The 22,846-nt window shown below is 47.5% G+C and overlaps 1 protein-coding gene across 4 annotated transcripts in view; it reads right to left on the bottom strand.

Annotated features, from left to right (window-relative positions):
* The window catches only part of WDR76 (WD repeat domain 76), a 38,419-nt gene extending 17,513 nt beyond the window's left edge, over window positions 1–20,906 (bottom strand). Inside the window, exons 1-8 of one of the 4 annotated variants that reach the window (XM_084817681.1) lie at window positions 20,789–20,906; window positions 19,373–19,729; window positions 19,151–19,246; window positions 18,539–18,594; window positions 16,439–16,565; window positions 15,966–16,067; window positions 15,815–15,858; window positions 15,578–15,731 (exon numbers count right to left, since the gene is read on the bottom strand). In XM_084817681.1, coding sequence (XP_084673807.1) covers window positions 15,578–15,731; window positions 15,815–15,858; window positions 15,966–16,067; window positions 16,439–16,565; window positions 18,539–18,594; window positions 19,151–19,246; window positions 19,373–19,729; window positions 20,789–20,854 — 1,002 coding nt within the window. In that variant the 5' untranslated portion in view covers window positions 20,855–20,906. Of the gene's footprint in view, window positions 1–15,577; window positions 15,732–15,814; window positions 15,859–15,965; window positions 16,068–16,438; window positions 16,566–18,538; window positions 18,595–19,150; window positions 19,247–19,372; window positions 19,730–19,859 lie in introns of all 4 variants that reach the window. The other 3 variants (XM_084817680.1, XM_084817679.1, XM_084817682.1) reach the window with 3 other exon arrangements.
* Window positions 20,907–22,846: the final 1,940 nt, after the last annotated feature.

Here is a 22,846-nt window from a genome sequence, read left to right on the forward strand (position 1 = left end):
TCCCAGTATGCAGGAGGCCTCCATTCCTACCAGATACTGCCATCTGAGGAGGGACAAGGTCAGAACATTGGACTGACTGTAGTAAGTCATCTACAGTGGATGAAAGCCCCCCTCAAATGAGTTATTCCTCCCACTCGCTCCAACAGGCAGGCCTTATGCAGATTAGCCTTGTACAGATGTACTTTCTTGTCTGGGAGAGCTCCCCCTCCCACTTTCGGGACATAACAAGCATCAAAAGGACAGTGGTAACTCTAAACTTAACCCTCCTTGTTCATGCAGGAACTGCCGCACTTAAAGGCAGAATGATGAAAGAACAGTAAATGAAACACCTGTGAAAAAAGTGTGGGAAGTCTTCAAGGCAAGATACTAACTGAAAACCCCCAGTACTCCCCCCAGCAGCAACACATCTCCATCCAGGGTGGGTATGATACCTTCCATCCATTGCAGCAAATGAACTTACTAGGGTAGGTCCAACATTCTACTTTCCTACAGCAGAGGAGTGCATCCTTGAATGGGATATGTGGCTCTTGCTGCATCTGTCTCCCAAACTGAGACCGCTTGCTGGAGCATTCATCTCTTGAAAGCAGCTCTGAAAGAGGTGAAGGCTGACCAGCACTGGATCTTTCTTATTCCTACCCAACAATATGAGATTTTTTGCCAGATTCCTGACAGAGAAAGCACAGCTTTGTGGCACAGAGTATTGGTGCCTTGTAACGGTACTACTGAAGGTACATGCAGGAAAAAGGGTAGATTATTCTAGTGATTCCAGACTCATAGAATCATAGAATAATAGGGCTGGAAGGGGCCTACAAGGCCATCGAGTCCAACCCCCTGCTCAATGCAGGAATCCAAGTCAAAGCATCCCTGACAGATGGCTGTCCAGCCTCATCTTGAAGGCCTCCAGTGTGGGAGAGCCCACCACCTCCCTCAGTCATTGGTTCCATTGTCGTATTGCTCTAACAGGAAGTTTCTCCTGATGTTCAGTGGAATCTGGCTTCCTGTAACGAGCCCATTATTCCGTGTCCTGCACTCTGGGATGATCAAGAAGAGATCCTGGCCTTCTTCTCTGTGACAACCTTTCAAGTACTTGAAGAGTGCTATCCTATCTCCCGTCAGTCTTCTCTTCTCAAGGCTAAACATGCCCAGTTCTTTCAGTCTCTCTTCATAGGGCTTTGTTTCCAGTCCCCTGATCATCTTTGTTGCCCTCCTCTGAACCCTCTCCAGTTTGCATCCTTCTTAAAGTGTGTTGCCCAGAACTGGACACAGTACTCTAGATGAGGCCTAACCAGTGCTGAGTAGAGGGGAACTAGTACTTCCCAGGATTTGGAAGCTATGTTTCTATGAATGCACCCCAAAATAGCATTTGCCTTTTTTGCAGCCACATCACATTGTTGGCTCATATTCAGCTTGTGATCGACAACAATTGCAAGATCCTTCTTGCTTGTAGTATTGTTGAGCCACGTATCCCCCATCTTGTAACTGTGCATTTGGTTTCTTTTTCCTAGGTGCAGAACTTGGCATTTCTCCCTATTAAATGTCATTCTGTTGCTTTCTGCCCAGCGCTCCAGCAAACTAGAATCATAGAATCATAGAATAGTAGGGTTGGAAGGGGCCTACAAGGCCATCGAGTCCAACCCCCTGCTCAATGCAGGAATCCAAGTCAGAGCATCCCTGACAAATGGCTGTCCAGCCTCGTCTTAAAGGCCTCCAGTGTGGGAGAGCCCACCACCTCCCCAGGTAATTGGTTCCATTGCCGTATTGCTCTGACACTCAGGAAGTTTTTCCTGATGTTCAGCCGGAATCTGGCTTCCTGTAACTTGAGCCCATTATTCCGTGTCCTGCACTCTGGGATGATCAAGAAGAGATCCTGGCCTTCTTCTCTGTGACAACCTTTCAAGTACTTGAAGAGTGCTATCATATCTCCCCTCAGTCTTCTCTTCTCAAGGCTAAACATGCCCAGTTCTTTCAGTCTCTCTTCATAGGGCTTTGTTTCCAGTCCCCTGATCATCTTTGTTGCCCTCCTTTGAACCCTCTCCAGCTTGTCTGCATCCTTCTTAAAGTGTGGTGCCCAGAACTGGACACAGTACTCCAGATGAGGCCTAACCAGTGCTGAGTAGAGGGGAACTAGTACTTCCCGGGATTTGGAAGCGATGCTTCTATGAATGCAGCCCAAAATAGCATTTGCCTTTTTTGCAGCCACATCACATTGTTGGCTCATATTCAGCTTGTGATCGACGACAATTCCAAGATCCTTCTCGCTCGTAGTGTGGTTGAGCCACGTATCCCCCATCTTGTAACTGTGCATTTGGTTTCTTTTTCCTAGGTGCAGAACTTGGCATTTGTCCCTATTAAATGCCATTCTGTTGTTTTCTGCCCAGCACTCCAGTCTATCCAGATCACTTTGAATTTTGTTTCTGTCTTCCAAAGTATTAGCTATCCCTCCCAATTTTGTGTCATCTGCAAATTTGATCAGCATTCCCTGCACCTCCTCCTCCAAGTCATTAATAAAAATGTTGAAGAGCACTGGGCCCAGGACTGAGCCCTGCGGTACCCCGCTCGTTACCTCTCCCCAGCTTGAGAAGGTCCCATTGATAAGCACTCTTTGAGTCCGATTCTGTAGCCAACTGTGGATCCACATGATCGTTGTTTCATCTAGCCCACTTCGAGCAAGTTTGCTCATCAGGATATCATGGGGCACTTTGTCGAAAGCTTTGCTGAAGTCGAGGTATATGATGTCTACAGCATTCCCACGGTCTACAAGGGAGGTGACTTGATCAAAAAATGAGATCAGATTTGTCTGGCAGGACTTGTTTTTGACAAATCCATGTTGGCTTCGAGTAATCACGGCATTGTTGTCAAGGTGCTTCCAGATGGATTGCTTTATGATCTGCTCCAGAATTTTCCCAGGGATTGATGTCAGACTGACTGGTCTGTAGTTCCCAGGTTCCTCCTTTTTACCCTTTTTGAAGATAGGGACAACGTTAGCCCTCCTCCAGTCATCTGGCACTTCCCCGGTCCTCCATGATTTCTCAAAGAGAATAGACAGCGGTTCTGAGAGTTCTTCTGCCAGTTCCTTTATTACTCTAGGATGCAGTTCATCTGGCCCTGGAGATTTGAACTCATTCAAAGTAATGAGGTGTTCCTTGACCATATGCCTGTCGATCTCAAGCTGCAATCCTGCCCCTTCAGCCTGTACTTCGCCTTTGCCAGGGGGGTCATAGACCCTCTTTTGGGAGAAGACTGAGCCAAAGTAGGAATTGAGCACCTCTGCCTTTTCTTTGTCATCTGTTATCATTTTGCCATCCTTATTTAATAGCTGAACAACCATTTCTTTCCTCTGCCTTTTACTATGCACGTAGCTGAAGAAAGCCTTTTTGTTGTTTTTAGCATCCCTCGCTAACCTCACCTCGTTCTCCGCTTTAGCCTTCCTGACGCCATCCCTGCAATTCTGTGCTACCTGCCTGTACTCTTCCTTTGTTACTTGGCCTTCTTTCCACTTCTTATATGTGTCCTTTTTTGTTTTCAGGTCATCCCTAAGCTTTTTGTGAAGCCACATTGGCTTCTTCTGTTGTCTTCCACCTTTTCTTCTTGTTGGAATTGTTTGTGATTGTGCCTTGAGAATTTCCTTTTTTAAAAGTTCCCACCCATCTTGGACTCCTTTTCTCGCTAGCATTGTTTGCCATGGGACCTTACTGATCATTGTTCTGAGTTTATTAAAATCAGCTTTCCTAAAATCCAGGGTACGCGTTTGAGTACACTCGGCTTTTGCTTCCCTTAGAACCAAGAACTCAAGTACAACATGGTCGCTTTCCCCCAGAGTTCCTGTAACTGCTACTTTATCCACTAAGTCATCTCTGTTGGTTAGGATCAAGTCAAGGATAGCCGATCCTCTAGTTCCTTCCTCTACTTTCTGTAGGAGGAAGTTATCCGCCACACAAGTCAGGAATTTCCTGGAGGGGCCATGTTTTGCAGAATTTGTCTCCCAACAAATATCGGGGAAATTGAAGTCCCCCATTACTACTACATCATGCTTCCTTAAAACATTGGCTATTTGCTTTTCAAAAGTTTCATCCTTGGCTTCTCCTTGATTGGGTGGCCGGTAGTAGACTCCGACCACCAGGTTCCTTTTATTCTTTGCTCCATTTATTTCAACCCAGATGCTCTCGATGGGGCTACCAAGCTCCTCCTCCTGTATTTCTGTGCAGAGATATGTATTTTTCACATACAGTGCAACCCCGCCTCCCTTTCTGTTCCTCCTGTTCTTTTTGAACAAGTTATATCCTTCAACTGCTGTATTCCAGTCATGAGAGTCATCCCACCAAGTCTCAGTTATACCTATCAAGTCATAATTTCCCTCCTGTATTAAGAGTTCAAGTTCATTCTGTTTGTTTCCCATACTCTGGGCATTAGTATATAGACATCGAAGACCATGTGCTTCATAGTCTGGCTTTCTTCCTACATGTGTCTGAAGACTATTATTGGGCGCTATCAGCGCTGTTCTCTCCATTGCAGTGCATGCGCCTACGTCCATTGTTACCCCCAACATTACATCTCCCTTCCCCGTAGGATTCAGTTTAAAGCCCTCCTGATGAAGTTCTTCATGCTGTGTCCAAACACATTCTTCCCAGCCTTTGTGAGGTGCAACCCATCCCTAGCCAACAGCCCATCTTCCAGGAAGTATAGCCCGTGGTCCCAGAATCCAAATCTCTCTCGTCGGCACCACCTTCGTAGCCAGTCATTCACCCGGAGTATTTTTCGTTCCCTTTCTATCCCTCTTCTAACTACTGGAAGGATGGATGAGAAAACTATCTGGGCCCCAAAGTTCTTGAGTTTCCTTCCCAAAGCTTCAAAGTCTCAAGGGTATAAACAGAGCTCCTATCATCCAGGGTGGCGTACCTTCTTAAGTTTCTAAAGAAAAATACAACCCGAGGTCTAAAAAGAAATGATAAAAGCCTTCAGATACATCAAAGCTCCCATGTCCCTTCAACATACATTCTCAAAGTCCTGCGTACCTCGAGTGTCTGTCCCTTGGACTGTTTATGGTTAGAACAGAGAATTATGGCTACCCTACAGCAAAGCTTCAAATACAGAAACTAACAGATGAGAAACTAATCTAATAGGATCAGAAAACTGCTTAGAAGAAAGCATTAATAACCCTGTGCAGATTCTACCAGGGATATCTGTGAACCATCAGAGGATCAGCAGACCACTCCCATAGTGAAAAACAACTTTTTTAATCCCACTCAGCCACCAAGATTCCTAGATCAGCTTACAGAAGAATCTGTTTCCAAGCGGACTTATAAATACAATGGTTTTCCTTCTGGAAACAAGAACACGGCTTGCTTATCTGCTCCAGGGTGTGCTCATAGGCCTCCAATCAGTCAAATGCAGCTAAGTTGGCCAGGGGAGTTACAGTGGCAGAAGAGACAAAGGAGACTAAGGCAAAGAGGTAAGTGGGCTGGAGGAAGCTGAAAAAGCCCAGAGGGCTGTCTTTTTCCTTCTGAGTGGCTGGGAGCTCACCAGGTGCTCCTGAGAGCTCCAACTGAATGTGTGTGTGTGAGGGTGGCCTGAGTACTCCCAGCAGCTGTGTGGGCAGGAAGCTTCAGTCTGTTTCCCGCCTCCCAGCTGAGCAGAGCAGAGGAAGCTGCTCCAGCTGGTCTAGGGACTACAGAAGCAAGCAAGCTCCCAGAGAGCGAGGGATCAGAGCGAGCGAACAGGGGGAGCAAACAGGAGTTGGCCAGGGGAGTTTGGTAGGGGAGGTCAAGGGGGAGGCCCCTAACATTTTTTTTCATTCTATTGTTGTTATCTTTTTCATTTTTAAATTTTTTTATTTGTCTTGTAACACACACTTCCACAGCAGTGGGACTCTGTTTTTAACCTGCAATGAGTAGAGAACCAGGCACAGGCTACTCTAGAACAACCAGAAAGCTAGACACAAAAAGGGAAAAGAGACTATGGTAGGCCAAGACTCTCCAGTGGTGGTGACCTGCAAGGTGTGTGCCATGTTTGTTTTCTTGCCTGAGATCAACATGGCCTACACCGGCAACAAGTGCAAGTTGATCACGCTGCTGGAAGAAAAAGTAAAAGGACTGCAGTGGCGACTGTCAACCCTCCAGGGAATAAGAGAACATGAAGAGTTCTTGGACAGAACGGTGGAACTACAGCAGCAAAGCAAAGTACAGGAGCTAGAAGAGCAACAGCAAGCTGAGGCAGAAAAGGGAAATGCTGAGGTGAGGAAAAATGCAGTAGAGGATACTCCTTGGAAAAGGGTGACAGTTGGGAGCAGAAGAACTACTAGATACTCGGCACCAGTGGAGGCAGTGGAGCTATGGAACCGTTTCCAGGTACTTGAGGATGAGATTGGAGGACAGCCTGCAGAGGAAGAATTACAGGGGAACCTGCATGAGAGCGAGCAAGAGGCTGAAGGTCAGCCAAGTACAGGCAATGAAATCCAGGCCTACAGCTACAAGAAGAGAAGAGTAGTAGTAGTGGGAGACTCCTTGCTGCGTGGGATCGAAACCCAAGTATGTCGTGAAGACCCGTGGACTCGCCAGGTATGCGGTCTCCCGGGAGGACGGATTAGACGTGACTGAAGGGTTGCCTGCACTCATAAAGCCCACTGGCAGGTATCCCTTTCTTCTCATCCTTGTGGGAACAAATGATACTGCCAAGCGGAGCTACGAAGAAATCTCATAAGACTTTGAAGCTTTGGGAAGGAAACTCAAGAACTTTGGGGCCCAGATAGTATTCTCATCCATCTTTCCAGTAGTTAGAAGAGGGACAGAAAAGGAAAGAAAAATGCTCTGGGTGACTGGCTATGAAGGTGGTGCCGATGAGAGAGATTTGGATTCTGGGGCCATGGGCTATACTTCCTGGACGATGGGACTGTTGGCAAGGGATGGGTTGCACCTCACAAAGGCTGGGAAGAATGTGTTTGGCCACAGCATGAAGAACTTCATCAGGACGGCTTTAAACTGAATCCTTTGATAAATTGCCTTCTTTTATTCGCCACCTCTTTGATGTAATCTGGAAATAACATAACTTTATCTTGTTTCCAGGAAAGGCCCTCTCTTGCCAAACGCAGGATATAATTATTTGTGGAGACTTTTGCAAATTGGACTATGATGGTATAGTCAGTCCCTTTCGCATTTGGCACACGAAATGCCTGCTCAATATCAAGTAAATAATCAGATGGGATAGGGAGTATCTCATGCAAAAGTTTATCCACAAAAATAGGCAATTTTACATTATTAGACAGATTTTTAATCCCAATAATATGTACATTTGATCTTCTTGTGAAGGCCTCCAGTTGAGAAATTCTGTCAGAGGTATTTTTAAAACAAATTGGTGACCAAGTTTCATTCCCTGCTACTCCGTCTTCTAGCTCGTTAATTCTCGTCTCCATTTCTTGCCATGCATTAAATCAATGGCTCCTTGCAAGGCGGTGATTGAATTTTGGATTAAATCCAACCTTTTGGCTTGCTCCGTATATTGTGAAGATAAAGTCTTTATCAGAGTAAATAATTCCCCTATATCTTCTGTTCTCAGAACTTTTGACACATGGGGTGCGGGGGGAGTTGATGCCAGCTCCTTTCTTCTCAGTGTAGACATGTTTCTCTCAAACAGATCTTACAGGTCCTCAGATGTTCTCAAATACTGTTATCATTTCTTAAATCATCCCTCACAAGTTGTTGATATTTCTTTAAGCATATATTATTATGGAACATGTCAGCCCTGTTTTCTCCTATGAAACAGGAGTCTCAGTACAGCTTTTTGTGTTGGTAAAGCTCTAGGGAGATAATCCTGGAATCCAGCCCCCCCCCCCCTATCTTGTGGGGAATACATTTCTCCAAGATGTTCCAGAGCAGTCTTGCCCCCCCCCCCTTAATTCCAGGGGGGAGATGAAAAGGGTTTTCAACCTTTTAAAAAGCTGTTTGAGAAAGCTCCCATGGAGAACCCGTGGGGAAGCTGCCAGAGCGACATCAGTTCCAACCGGAAACTGAATCCTACGGGGAGATGTAAAGTTGGGGGTAACAATGGACGAAGGCTCATGCATCACAGTGGAGAGAACAGCTCTAATAGCGCCCAATAATAGTCTTCACAAACATGTAGGAAGAAAGCCAGACCATGAAGCACATGGTCTTCGATGTCTATATACTAATGCCCAGAGCATGGGAAACAAACAGAATGAACTTGAACTCTTAATGCAGGAGGGAAATTATGACTTGATAGGTGTACCTGAGACTTGGTGGGATGACTCTCATGACTGGAATACAGCAGCTGAAGGATATAACTTGTTCAAAAAGAACAGGAGGAACAGAAAGGGAGGTAGGGTTGCACTATATGTGAAAAATACATATCTCTGCACAGAAATACAGGAGGAGGAGCTTGGGAGCCCCATCGATAGCATCTAGGTTAAAATAAATGGAGCAAAGAATTAAAGGAACATGGTGGTCAGAGTCTACTACCGGCTACCCAATCAAGGAGAAGACGAGGATGAAACTTTTGAAAAGCAAATAGCCAATGTTTCAAGGAGGCATGATGTAGTAGTAACGGGGGACTTCAATTTCCCCGATATTTGTTGGGAGACAAATTCTGCAAAACATGGCCCCTCCAGGAAATTCCTGACGTGTGTGGTGGATAACTTCCTCCTACAGAAAGTAGGATCGGCTACTAAAAAGCTAAAGCTGAGAACAAGCTGAGATTAGCGAGGGATGCTAAAAGCAACAAAATAGCTTTCTTCAACTACAGTCAGGGCCAGAAATATCGGAACAAGGATAACTGTTTTGGCAGTTGGCCTCTGTACACTCCCACATTGATGAAAGGAAACACACCCAGATGGGAGAGAAGTCAGGACTATCAGCTGTCATTCAAGGGGTTGGACAAAAGTGGGGCACTAACCATTCAGGAAGGACAGCCAGTAGCATACACACACACCCATTGTTGGTAGCTCATAAGTAATGGAACAAACCAACATCATTTCAAACTTAAGGATCGCCTTTAATACTTGGATGAAAATCCCTTGCAGTCAATGACTGCCTGAAGTCTGGAACCCATGGACTGGATCCTTTGCAGTCAATGACAGGAAGTCTGGAACATGACCAAATGCTGAGTTTCCTCTCTCGAGATGCTTTGCCAGGCCTTTACTGCAGCTGCCTTCACCTGCTGCTTGTTTGTGAGTCTTTCTACCTTCAGTCTTGTCTTCAGTAAGTGAAAAGCATGCTCTATTGGGTTGAGATCAGGTGACTGACTTGGCCATTGAAGAACATCCCACTTCTTTGCCTTGAGAAACTCTTGGGTAGCTTTTGCTGTATGTTTTGGGTCATTAGCCACCTGCAATATGAAGCGGCGTCCTATCACCTAATTACTTTGAATGAGTTCAAATCTCCAGAACCAGATGAACTGCACCCTAGAGTAATAAAAGAACTGGCAGAAGAACTCTCAGAACCGCTGTCTATTATCTTTGAGAAATCATGGAGGACGGGGGAAGTGCCAGATGACTGGAGGAGGGCTAATGTTGTCCCTATCTTCAAAAAGAGTAAAAAAGAGGAACCTGGGAACTACAGACCAGTCAGTCTGACATCAATCCCTGGGAAAACTCTGGAGCAGATGATAAAGCAATCCATCTGTAAGCACCTTGAAAACAATACAGGGATTACTCGAAGCCAACATGGATTTGTCAGGAACAAGTCCTGCCAGACGAATCTGATCTCATTTTTTGATCAAGTCACCTCCCTTGTGGACCATGGGAATGCTGTAGACATCATATACCTCGACTTCAGCAAAGCTTTTGACAAAGTGCCCCATGATATCTTGATGAGCAAACTAGCTCAAAGTGGGCTAGTTGAAACAACAATCCAGTGGATCCACAGTTGGCTACAGAATCGGAATCAAAGAGTGCTTATCAATGGGACCTTCTCAAACTGGGGAGAGGTAGAGTGGGGTACCGCAGGGCTCAGTCCTGGGCCCAGTGCTCTTCAACATTTGTATTAATGACTTGGAGGAGGAGGTGCAGGGAATGCTGATCAAATTTGCAGATGACACAAAATTGGGCAGGATAGCTAATACTCTGGAAGACAGAAACAAAATTCAAAATGATCTGGATAGACTGGAGCGCTGGGCAGAAAACAACAGAATGACATTTAATAGGGATAAATGCCAAGTTCTGCACCTAGGAAAAAGAAACCAAATGCACAGTTACAAGATGGGGGATACGTGGCTCAACCACACTACAAGCGAGAAGGATCTTGGAATTGTTGTTGATCACAAGCTGAATATGAGCCAACAATGGGATGTGGCTGCAAAAAAGCCACATGCTCTTTTGAGCTGCATTCATAGAGCTATAGCTTCGAAAACCCGGGAAGTACTAGTTCCCCTCTACTCAGCACTGGTTAGGCCTCATCTGGAGTACTGTGTCCAGTTCTGGGCACCACACTTTAAGAAGGATGCAGACAAACTGGAGAGGGTTCAGAGGAGGGCAACAAAGATGATCAGAGGACTGGAAACAAAGCCCTATGAAGAGAGACTGAAAGAACTGGGCATGTTTAGCCTTGAGAAGAGAAGACTGAGGGGAGATATGATAGCGCTCTTCAAGTACTTGAAAGGTTGTCAGAGAGGAAGGCCAGGATCTCTACTTGATCATCCCAGAGTGCAGGACACGGAATAATGGGCTCAAGTTACAGGAAGCCAGATTCCGGCTGAACATCAGGAAAAATGTCCTGACTGTTAGAGCAATACGACAATGGAACCCATTCCCTAGGGAGGTGGTGGGCTCTCCCACACTGGAGGCGTTCAAGACGAGGCTGGACAGCCATCTGTCAGGGATGCTCTGACTTGCATTCCTGCACTGAGCAGGGGGTTGGACTCAATGGCCTTGTAGGCCCCTTCCAACCCTACTATTCTATGATTCTATGATCAGTTTGGCAGCATTTGGCTGAATCTGAGCAGAAAGTATAACCCTGTATACTTCAGAATTCATCCTGCTGCTTTTAGCAGCAGCCAGGTCACCAATAAACACCAGTGACCCGGTTCCACTGGCGGCCATACATGCCCATGCCATAACACTGCCTCCACCATGTTTGACAGATGATGTGGTATGCTTTGGATCATGAGCTGTTCCTTTCCTTCTCCATACTTTTCTCTTCCCATCATTCTGGTACAAGTTAATCTTGGTTTCATCAGTCCAAAGAATCTTAGTCCAGAACTGGGCAGGCTTTTTTGGTTGTTTGCTGGCAAAGGCTAATCTGGCCTTTCTGTTCTTGAGCGTTACCAGTGGTTTGCACCTTGTTGTGAAGCCTCTGTATTTACATTCATAAAGCCGTCTCTTGACCGTAGATGTTGACAATGACATGCCTACCTCCACAAGAGCATTCTTGACCTGGCTAGATGTTCTGAAAGGGTTCCTCTTCACCATGAGCAGCATTCTGCGGTCATCCACTTTAGTTGTCTTCTGTGGTCTTCCAGGCCTTTTGCTGTTGCTGAGCTTGCCAGTTAATTCCTTCTTTTTCAGGATGTTCCAAACTGTTGTATTGGCCACTCCCACTGTTTTTGCTATCTCTCTGATGGGTTTATTTTGTTTCCTCAGCCTAATGATGGCCTCCTTCACTCACATGGACACCCCTTTGGACCTCATGTTGGGGGTTCCAGTGAACAGCTACCAAATGCAAATGTAACACTCAGAACCACCTCCAGGCCTTTTATCTGCTTGACTGGTCATGGGGTACCCAGGAAACAGGCCACAACTGGCCATGCAGCTGCTTGTCAGCCAGTCGTTCTTACTTATGAGCCACCAATGATGAGGGTGCGTGTATGCCACTGGCTGTACTTCTTGAATGGTTAGTGCCCCACTTTTGTCAAACCCCTTGAATTACAGCTGAAAGTTCTGACTTCGCTCCCATCTGGTTGTGTTTCCTTTCAACTTCAAAGTGGAGGTGTACAGAGGCCAAATGCCAAAACAGTTATCCTTGTTCCGATATTTCTGGCCCTGACTGTACGTGCATAGTAAAAGACAAAGAAATGGTGGTTCAGCTATTAATTAAGGATGGCAAAATGATAACACATGACAAAGAAAAGGCAGAGGTGCTTAATTCCTACTTTGGCTCAGTCTTCTCCCAAAAGAGAGTCTATGACCCCCCTGGCAATGGCGAAGCACAGGCTGAAGGGGAAGGAATGCAGTTTGATAGGCATATGGTCAAGGAACACCTAATTACTTTGAATGAGTTCAAAATCTCCAGGGCCAGATGAACTGCACCCTAGAGTAATAAAGGAACTGGCAAAGAACTCTCAGAACCACCGTCTATTATCATTTAGCAATCATGGAGGATGGGAACTACAGACCAGTCAGTCTGACATCAATCCCTGGGAAAACTCTGTAGCAGATGACAAAGCAAGCCATCTGTAAGCACCTTGAAAACAATGCAGTGAGAACTTGAAGCCAACATGGATTTGTCAAGAATAAATCCTGCCAGATGAATCTGATCTCATTGTTTGATCAGGTCACCTCCCTTGTGGACTGTGGGAATGCTGTGGACATCATATACCTCGACTTCAGCAAAGCTTTCGACAAAGTGCCCCATGATATCCTGATGCGCAAGCTAGCTCAAAGTGGGCTAGATGAAACAAAGATCCAGTGGATCCACAGTTGGCTGCAGAATAGGACTCAAAGAGTGCTTATCAATGGGATCTTCTCAAACTGGGGAGAGGTAACAAGCGGGGTACCGCAGGGCTCAGTCCTGGGCCCAGTGCTCTTCAACATTTGTATTAATGGCTTGGAGGAGGAGGTGCAGGGAATGCTGATCAAATCTGCAGATGACACAAAATTGGGCGGGATAGCTAATACTTTGGAAGACAGAAACAAAATTCAAAGTGATCTGGATAGACTGGGGTGCTGGGCAGAAAATAACAGAAACTTAATAGGGATCAATGCCAAGTTCTGCACCTAGGAAAAAGAAACCAAATGAACAGTTACAAGATAGGGGATACGTGGCTCAACAGCACTACAAGCGAGAAAGATCTTGGAATTGTTGTCGATCACAAGCTGAATATGAGCCAACAATGTGATGTGGCTGCAAAAAAGGCACATGCTCTTTTGGGCTGCATTCATAGAACTACAGCTTCCAAATCCCGGGAAGTACTAGTTCCCCTCTACTCAGCACTGGCTAGGCTTCATCTGGAGTACTGTGTCCAGTTCTGGGCACCACACTTTAAGAAGTATGCAGACAAACTGGAGAGGGTTCAGAGGAGGGCAACCAAGATGATCAGGGGACTGGAAACAAAGCCTATGAAGAGAGACTGAAAGAACTGGGCATATTTAGCCTTGAGACTGAGGGGAGCTAGAATAGCGCTCTTCAAGTACTTGAAAGGTTGTCACAGACAGGAAGGCCAGGATCTCTTCTCGATCATCCCAGAGTGCAGGACATGGAATCATGGGCTCAAGTGACAGGTAGCCGGATTCCGGCTGATCATCAGGAGAAACTTCCTCTTAGAGCAATACAATGGAACCAACTGCCTGGGGAGGTGGTGGGCTCTCCCACACTGGAGGCGTTCAAGACGAGGCTGGACAGCCATCTGTCAGGGATGCTCTGACTTGGATTCCTACATTGAGCAGGGGGTTGGACTCGATGGAGATGAGAGGAGGGAAGTCACATATGCAAATGGTGGGGCCATTGTGCTTAGTGCATCTATGGTTTCCACTCATTCACACATATACGTGCAGAGATGAACTTTGGTGTCAAATGGAGAGCTAAAGGGGTGTAGCAACAGAAGGACAAACCTGCCAATCAGGAAAGAATACCTGAGGGTTCAGACTCCATTTGCTCTGATACCGAGAACTCCTCTTACAGGAAACACTATTAAAGAGCATAGGGAATGAACTACCCAGTGAAGTGGCTTGCTGAAAGGGAAGCCAAGAATGTTCAATCAATTGCCCTAACTCCCACTGCTGTGATTGGATTATGAAACAACCAGCCTTGGGCAACAAGACTGCTGGACTTTATCGTCCTCCCAGCCTAATACATTTCTATCTCTTCTTAGCTGAGTTTGGAACATGCTTCATTTTTAACTAACAATGAGAATGAAATGTGTTCCAGAAAACAAAGGTTATGCAGACTCACTTACTTTCATGTGGTTGCATCAACTGTATGAGATCCACATGTTTGCAAGCAATGTGGATCCCTATATAGGCAATGGGACATGGAACACAGTAAATATTTTACTGGCTTACTAGAAAAGAGCACTGCATTGCTGGGTCACCTGAATGCCTGTAGAAAATAAAGCCAGATGCTATGGTTATGTCAAAATATGCACCCTCTGTAGACATCACTGAGTCAGTAAGGAGACACAGAGCATCTTGTATTAATAGCAATTGCTTCCACAAGTACCTCTGAATTATCTGTGGTGCTTCTGGAGAAGGGGACCATGACTATATGCTCTCATAATATCTGCAGAAGCTGGAGGGTTCCCTTGCTGAAGAACCCCAGAGTCTTTTCCTCCCTCAGTGAGTCTTGAACACATGTTCCAAGGACAGCTTTGGTGTCTCCTCTCTAGATCTCCTGCCAAAGGAACTATATGGTGCTGTTCTACTTCTGCATTGGGAATTTCCATGTGACTGTTTACTCCATTTTCCTTGTGTTAAAAGTAGTCTGAGAATTTCTGCTGGAGAGGTACTTGATCAATGAATCTAGGGAGATACTGGGTTCTTCAGAGAACATAAGAACGTTTTGCCTTGAACCTACACTGTGGAGGGAGAGTTACAGATATCAACCACTGTGAGTTTTGGACAATAACCTTCTTCAGTGACTTAAAGTCTGTGGAGAAAACTTCTCCAGCTAACCTGAAACCCTCCTCCATACTGACAGGATATTGGCTTTCCCATTGATGAAGGAGAGGTGAGGGGGTTCAGCTACAACAGGGCTCAGTGTCATGTGGGCATACCCCTGGAACTGGCCAGGTTCCCCGGTAACGAGGAGACAGTCGCACCACTATGGATGGACATTGCTTCCTGGGTACCGGACTTCCGGGAAACGTAACTCCACTTTCCAACTGCCCCAGCCCCTCTCAAAATCACCCTCCAAGGAGACCTGCAGTAGTGTTGGGGCAGCCCAATCCCTTTCCTGATTGGATGGGGAACATCGCAGCAGCCACAGTGTCCATGGGCCACTCTGAAACTCCTCAGCCTTTTTTTTTTTTTTTAAATAAAGTGGCTCTCTTTCTAAAGTTGAAGAAATAATACGTGGTGGTCTGCCGATACCCTGTCTCTTGGAGCTAGGCAGGACTGGAAATCTCTCCCACACGGGAAAGTACATCTAAGTCTGAGGTGCATAAGCCCTGCCTATTGGAGCGGGAAGAGCAACCCATTCAAGGATACCCTCCTCCACTGTAGCAAAAAGTATCTGGCAACCAAACAGGAGCAGTGGCCAGCCAAGCCAGAATGGATCTATTCCCTGACCAGCGACCTTACCTGCTTTTTAAATTTTTAAATGTTCCCATTTTCCTGCCCAAGATCAATGGTTTACAAAAGATACCCAGAACACTAAAAAAAAAAAAAAATCCCCAAAACAACAGAACATGAGTTGCTTACCAAATCCCAGAGACCGATCTGCCCCCACTTGTCTCCAGCTGCCACCAAAGTTCTGCTTTCAGATGGATGGATAGCCACAGAGTAAATCCGGTTTTTGACCACTTTTGCTACACAGTCTTTTCTGAGGACCATTCCGCACAGTCTAGCCTTGTAGCTAGGCCAAAAGAATTAATATGTTAGCATCCACAAAAAACACACAAATTTTTCAAAGCAAGATGAAACCAATTTCTAAGTTACCTTCCCAAGTTACATGTAGTCTTCTCAGTCTTCATAGGCTTTATCTGCATTATTGGTTGGAGAACAAAAAGAATTTACCATGCAGATGTTGAATTAAATGAATTAAGTGTTCAGGCTCTCTATAGGTCAAATCAACGAGCTCTAGTGATACCTGACTTATTTTTGCCCACACATTCAGAAAGCCTTCAGTTAGCTCAGTTCCCTGATCTTGATTTGCAGGTATCATCTGAAGAGGTCCAGGTGGCAAACGGGGCTTTCAAGAGAGGAAATGGAATATAAATTAGTGGCTTACTTTACATCTTGCCCAGTTAGTACACCCCGCAAAAAAGTAGCAGATAAGAGCCACTTAATTTTTTCCATGTCCCAGTTCTTTCGCTTTATTCATACAGCCCAAATCACATGTGAAAAGCCAGGTTCTTAAGACTTGCTTGATGCAAATACATGTCTGATCAGTGAAGAGTCAAAGAATGTCCAGAGGGAATGCAAACCATAGCAATGGACTAAGGCCCAGCAGAAAACTTTGCCAGCATCCCCAAGCCAAATACTCTAGCAAGTCTAAGAATTTCAAAATTCAGCAAGAGCACTTTAAACAGCCAATTCTTCCCTTCATATCTGTCCTCTTACATTCTCTTCAACTGGAGTTTCTGGCTGTGCTTGTGTTTCTGGCAAGGGAATGCCCAGTGGATCTACTCTCTGCAAGCGCATGGATCTTCGACAAGTTGTCACAGTTTCTGCCTTTGAAGGTTTAACTCTACAGAAACATAATTTCACCTCTAAGACAATACAGTGTTGCAAATATTTCACATTCATCACACATTAACTTTAGCCAATACCCTATTTCTTCCTTTTTTAAATTATCCTGCATTTCTTGCTATTGTTTTTCATCTCACTCTACCATATTTTCCATCATTCTTTCCCCCAGCCAACACTATGGTTGCTAGAGATCCCTCTACATAAGAAGAGCTGTGCTGGACCAGACCGAAGACATCTCTACTCCAGCATTCTGTTCCCACAGTGACTGATCAGATGCCTATCGGAAGCCCACCAGCAGGACTTGAGTACAAGAGTGCCCCCACACTCATGTTCCCAGCAATTGGGATTGAGAGGTAACTTCTCAATTGTAGCCATCTGGTATATTGTATATTGTAGGCATCATGACTAGTTAGCCACTGATTGTCTTATCCCCTATGTATTAAATGTAATTTATATCTTGCCATTATGTTTGCAACAAAACTCCTGGGACAGCTTACAAATAAAATGGTTAAAAGCAACAAAACTTTCAGTATCCCAAGACAGCAGATTAATATGCAGCTACTGCATCTCCCCACTCCATTCCTCCACTGGTCTCTTCTCTCACCTGCTGCAAGTAAAACAGGATTTCTTTTTTTCTAAAGCTTAGGTCCTACTAGTACCCTAGATACCTCTCACTCCTCTTTTGATCCTAGGGAGAAATCCCCTCCCCCCACCACTAAACCAAGGTTTTAAAAAGGCATGATTTTCACTAAAAGTTCAGCTAATGCTACCACATCGAGAAAGTCTGTCTCCCGTAAACCTGGTTCCCGTGACATGACAGCCCACTGTGCCTTAATTTACCTGTGGACACTGTCACATTGTGCCAGGCACCTGAGAACACCATTTTTGCATGGTGTCCAGCTTGCCATGGCTTGTCATGTGAACCAAGGTGGATGGGATAAGCTGAAGGTTAGACAACCCTCAAATAACCCATGGCTTGTTTTAGGGTTATTTAAGGGTTGTCTACCCCTCAACCAACCTCTGCCGCCTGGGCGGGGGGCGGGCAGGTTTGACACGACAAGCCAAGGGCAAGCTGGGCACCTGGCACAACGTGACAGCCCCCACAGTTAAATTAAGCCACAGTGGGCCCTTGTGTTGTGTGAACCAGGGGAACGTCCACCTTCCCCCACCATCATCCCTCCCCTGGCCTCTCTTACCCTCCAACTCCAATTCTGTTACTTTCTTTTGGAAAGTTAGGGCTCATGTGAATATAACAAGGCCTCACCAGCATTCAGTCCCCCACCCTCCCATCAAGTTTCTGTGCATCAGAGTGTGCTTTCAGGGCCAGGATACTTAGTGGCCAATAATCTTTCTTAACAATCCATATAACCAAAATACTGGAGGAGGACACAAAGAAAATAGTCAAAGTAGAAACTAAAAGAAGGGAAGAAGTCAAAAAGAATGAACGAAGAGGTAGGTTGACTGGGGCTTCCTGAATTAACCAGGATTCCAGCAATCCTGCTTGTAATGCTTACAAGGCAGAGCCAAGAACTGTGAGGGAACGCCTCTCCAGAAGGGGATATTCAAGTTGGTTGGCCCTGCCTCCTAAGCAGCAGTACTAGCAGTTGGAATTAATCCCATTCTTCCTGTTCTCCTACCACTATCAAGAAGGACAAACTCTTCAGGTTGTGATTGACAATCTTTCCCACCAATACATGGCATCATTAAGCCAAGTATTTTGGAAATATTTTACTAAGACATCAGTGAACAAATGCTGCCACAGTATTTTTTATCAGAAAGTTCCAATTATAATACAGCAGGTAAGGAAAATGTACTGACAGAAGAATAATGCCCAATGACACACTTACAGGGCTTCAGTTTCCAGTAGTAATTGGTTAGATAGATCCAGATACCTTCACAACTTAAAACAGGAAAGAGAGGGAGAAAGGTAGCCAAAATCTTTAGCCATATTTAAAGCATGTGTAGTTTTACCTTTTTATTTCATGAGACTGCCCTTTGATTGTCATTTTACGAAGTCTTGCAGCTGACTTAAAAGAGAGCATGAAATCAGATGCATTGTATACACAATTTATCTAGTTCATAAATGTCCACATTACTTTTCTTGCTTCAGATTTAGCAAACTCAAGCCAGGCCCTAAAAGTCAAAATACCTTCTACCACTGCACCTCACGCTAGTATGTGGTTGTTCTGTTATTATGTGATAAATTATCCTAAACATCACAAGAATTCTAAAGTTTTTATTTTCCAAGATTTTTAACGTCCAAAGTATTTCTGATGTGCCTGTTCTCAGCAGTTTTACTATTGTCAACTGCTGTTCTATTATTAGCATTTTATGATCAACTGTAAATCACCCTAGAAATGTTTAATTGAAAGTTGATATAAAAATGTTTAAAATATATAAAGTTTCCTTGGCATTACAAGAAAAGTCCCTGCTGCTGTATTATGTATTGGTTATGAAAACATTGCTGAGGATGGATTCCTTAATTAAAATTGACCACCTATAAATATGACAGTGACCATGATCAACAGTAACATTACATATTAGAGATTGTTATTCTAATCCTTAACAGAAACCCCAACAAACCTCAAACAGTTTTAGAGAAGCAAAAAATTTAGCATTTTCTGTTATGTTCTTCAGTCTCTTTTTTTCATAAGCCGATAGCTGTGTCGATTCATCGTCCTGCAACCAACAAGCAAATATTTTGCAAAGTATTCACATGAGTGAAAGTTTTAATCCATATCTTCTAAGCAATTCTAAGAACACCATTTAAACAGATGCGCCTCTTGCCAGGTAAGAGGCACTTACATCCTTTTTAACACTCTCGGGATCCTCGTCATTCTCCAGATCACTGACGGCTCCTACAACTGAAGGATGTATGTCAGACTTTGTACTGAAGACTACCTCAGTGGGACTGGGAGAAGCCTTAGAGGTTTCTGGGCTTGAAGAGTAGCTAAAGGCCTTCTTGACTTTTGGTTCTTTATCTAAAGACTCTTCAGAGCTGGAGAATTGCTCTAACAAGCATTTCTGAGGCCTACGCCTGTTGTGTTTTCCTCTGGTAACAGGCACAGGTGTGAGAAGAATTCTCACTTGTTTGACCAAAGTCCTGCTCCTTGAAGGGCTTTCTGGCAGACATGTGCTCCAGTTTTCTTTGGGCGTTCTCTCCTGCGTGTATACAAGAAAAACACAAGCATCTAGCAACGTACGCCAATTTGTTAGTGCAACTTGTTTCCAAATAACAGATATTGGTAGTTATGTGAAAAAGAAAACCATTAGCAGAAGCATTTTAACTAACATCTCTTGTTTTAGAGGACTGGTTCCTGCCCAGGATCATCCCAGCCATATAAAGTGTAGTGGATGCCCCACATTCCAAAGCACCACACAAAAGCTTTAGTGTCCCCCCTTCTGAATTTTGATCTGGCAATCTCAGCTACGGCTAGGGAAACAAAGGCTGCAACGGTGAGGAGAAAGCCCCACGAAACACCCATGTTCCTACGACGGGGCTTGTTCCCAACGATGCGGGCCTCTGCCACTCAGGAACAGGGTTAGCCGACCACCCCCTGAATTCCAACGGGGCAGAGCCTCACGCGGACACCTCCGGCAGGGCCTCTCCACAGCAAGGCCAACGCCCGCGGGGTCAGGCCAGCGGCGCGTCCGAGCCAGCGTCCTGTTCCCACAGCGGCCAGCCAGATGCCCCACCGGGAAGCCCACAACGCGGCACGCGCGCAGCAGCGCCCCGGCGCCCCCAGCACCGAATGCGCGCGGGCGGCGCAGGCCGCGCCTCAGCGCGCCCCCGAGCTGCCCAGGCGCTCGCTCGAGGGGCGCCGCAGGGCTGCCGCGAAGGCGCGCGCCAGACCCAGGAGCGGCCTGGGCGCGGCGGGCGGGGGCCCGGCCCAAGCCGCGCCGCCAGCGCCGAGCTTGGGCCAGGGCTGGAGTGCCGCCGCCGCGCGCGCGCACAGCGGCAGCGCAGGCCTCCGCAGAGCCCGCCCGTGGCCGTGGGAGCGCCCGGCCCTCGGCAGGCCCGCGCGCGAGCTCGCTCCGCCCGCGCGGGCCGCGGCAGCCCGGGCAGAAGCGAACCGCGGATCGGGGGCGGCTCGCGGGAGAGCCGCCTGCCCCCGCCCGCTCGGCCGCCCGGAGCTGCTCGCGGCGGCCCCCGCTCGCCTCTGCCCGAATCGCGCCCTCCCTCGCCGCGCCGCCGCGGGGAAGCGGCCTGGCATCCCCGACCTGCTCCCGCCGCCCCCGCGCCGCCGCTTCCTCCCCGGCCTGCGGCGCCGGCCGCTCCGCCTCCATGCGCGCCTCGCGGCCGGCCTGCCTGCGGGCCCGCGTCTTTCCCGCGCGCGGCAGCGGCCCTCGCTCCCGCCCTCCCTCCCTCCCTCGGTCGGGCAGGGCAGGGCAGGGCAGGGCGCGGCTTGGCGGGAGCCGCGCCCGCCCGCCGCCGGCTGCTGCTGGCTGCGCCTGGCGCGCTGCTCCGCTCTCCCGGGCTAGAGCCGACGCGGCGCGCGTGAGGGAGAGGTGGCAGCGGCCCAGCACCAGCAGCCGGCCGAGGAGCCTGGCGGGGCTGGGGACCGGCCTCCGTCCTGCCGGCGCCGCGGAGGCCGCGCGCGCGCCCGTGAGCGCGCTCCAGGCCTGTTCAGAGCCTGACCCCGAGCCAGCCCGCGCGCGGGGCTCTGGCGGGTTCGGGCGCTCCACCCACGCGGGCCCCACGGGGACAGGCGTGGCCGTGGCGGGTCAAGCGCGGAGGGGCCACGTGGCGCGGGCGCCGAGGTGTGCCGGGCAGACCCCGCCTGCGTGCCGCGGGGTGGCCTCCCGGGACAGAGCCCCGCGTGGGAGGAGTCGCGGGCCGCCCCACGCCAGACGTGAGCGTCCATCGCCTCGGCCCCTGGTCGCGGCCTGCAGGGAGCCGGAGGAGAAGAATGCGGCGAGGAAGGCGGCGGCCCTGAGCGGCGGCGAGGGGGCTCTCCGCCGAGCGGCTTTGCCCCGTCGACTCCGCAGGCCTTGAAAGCAGGAGCGACGATGTAATTCCATTCAGTATTGGTTCAGGCTTCACCCTCTGGTCAAGGGTGGGCTATAAGATTATTACTAAACGTACATGCTACTTTTAAACAAAAAATGCCATTTTAGTGGTGCTTAAAACTGAGGGCTTAGAGTATTTCAAACCAGCTGGCAACAGGCCTGCAGTCTCTTCAGAAGAAATCTTCCAACCCAGCCTGTCACCAACATGCTTTGATATCTCTGCAGATTCATGTTGAAATGAATTCTGTTTGCTTGGCGCTTCAGGTAACATGTGTATCTTAATGCGCTTACTGAGACAAGGCTCATGTTTTCATTACTTAGGCAAAGGTAGCATCGGTATTTACAGAACACCTGACATGTTTGCAGACTGTAAACATAATTTGAAGATAACCTGAGCCGGTTCGCCTGGTCAGCTAGACCTTCAAGAAGCTGCCTTGCACAGCCTGGGAGCTGAACAGCTGAACAGCCCACCAGCCCGTGCTTTAATAACCTCGTTGGTTTTGCCGTCTCAGCCAGCAGTTCTTGAATGAGGTTCACTGAGCCACTGCTACTCTGCCATAGTTGGCTCACGGACTGCATTTGGCTGGGTGGGTCACAAGCCGTGCCAGAACAGCGAGCGGCCCAGCCTTGTGCCTAGGGACAAAGGACGCCTGCAGCAAACTGCCCAGCTTACCTCTGGCAGCCAGTCAGCTGCCAGGGTTCACAGCCACATTTTGAGGAGGAGGTGCCCAGATTGGATGCCCTGACCTTGGATGGGCCAAGGGGCCTTTCTGCATGCCTTTCCCCTGCTCCCTGTCATCCTGAGACTCAGAAGGATCGGAGACCAACCATTGATCATGGTGGCACTGAAGTGGCCGAGATCAACAAAGTATCAGAAGAGCCACTGTCACTTGACCCAGGGATGATCTCTACCAGGGTCCTATTCCACATCAGAACCTGCGCTTCCTGAAGCTGCCTGACTGGTTGCCTGGAAACTGCACAGGGCATCCTAGCCTGTTTAGACAGTGATCACCATGTTTCTGTGTGCAAGACAAACCTTGATTAATAGAGCCTGCCAATCCTTCCTCTCCTGGTATCAGAATTCTAGCAGTGACTTATCAGGGCGGGTGGTGGTGGGTCTTTTAGAGTTCTTCAGAAAGGGTCTGGCTGCTGGCTTAAGCCTGAACATGGTAAGGCAGCAGGTCTGTTGACAAGCATCAAAAGCAAGCCTAGCGGTTCCCCCCACCTCCTGATAACACCTGCAAAGCAAGAGATTCCCCCCGCAGACCA

This window comes from Heloderma suspectum, chromosome 11, assembly GCF_057233095.1.
Source record: "Heloderma suspectum isolate Gila_16-S chromosome 11, 16-S_ref, whole genome shotgun sequence".
Classification (NCBI taxonomy): Eukaryota; Metazoa; Chordata; class Lepidosauria; order Squamata; family Helodermatidae; genus Heloderma; species Heloderma suspectum.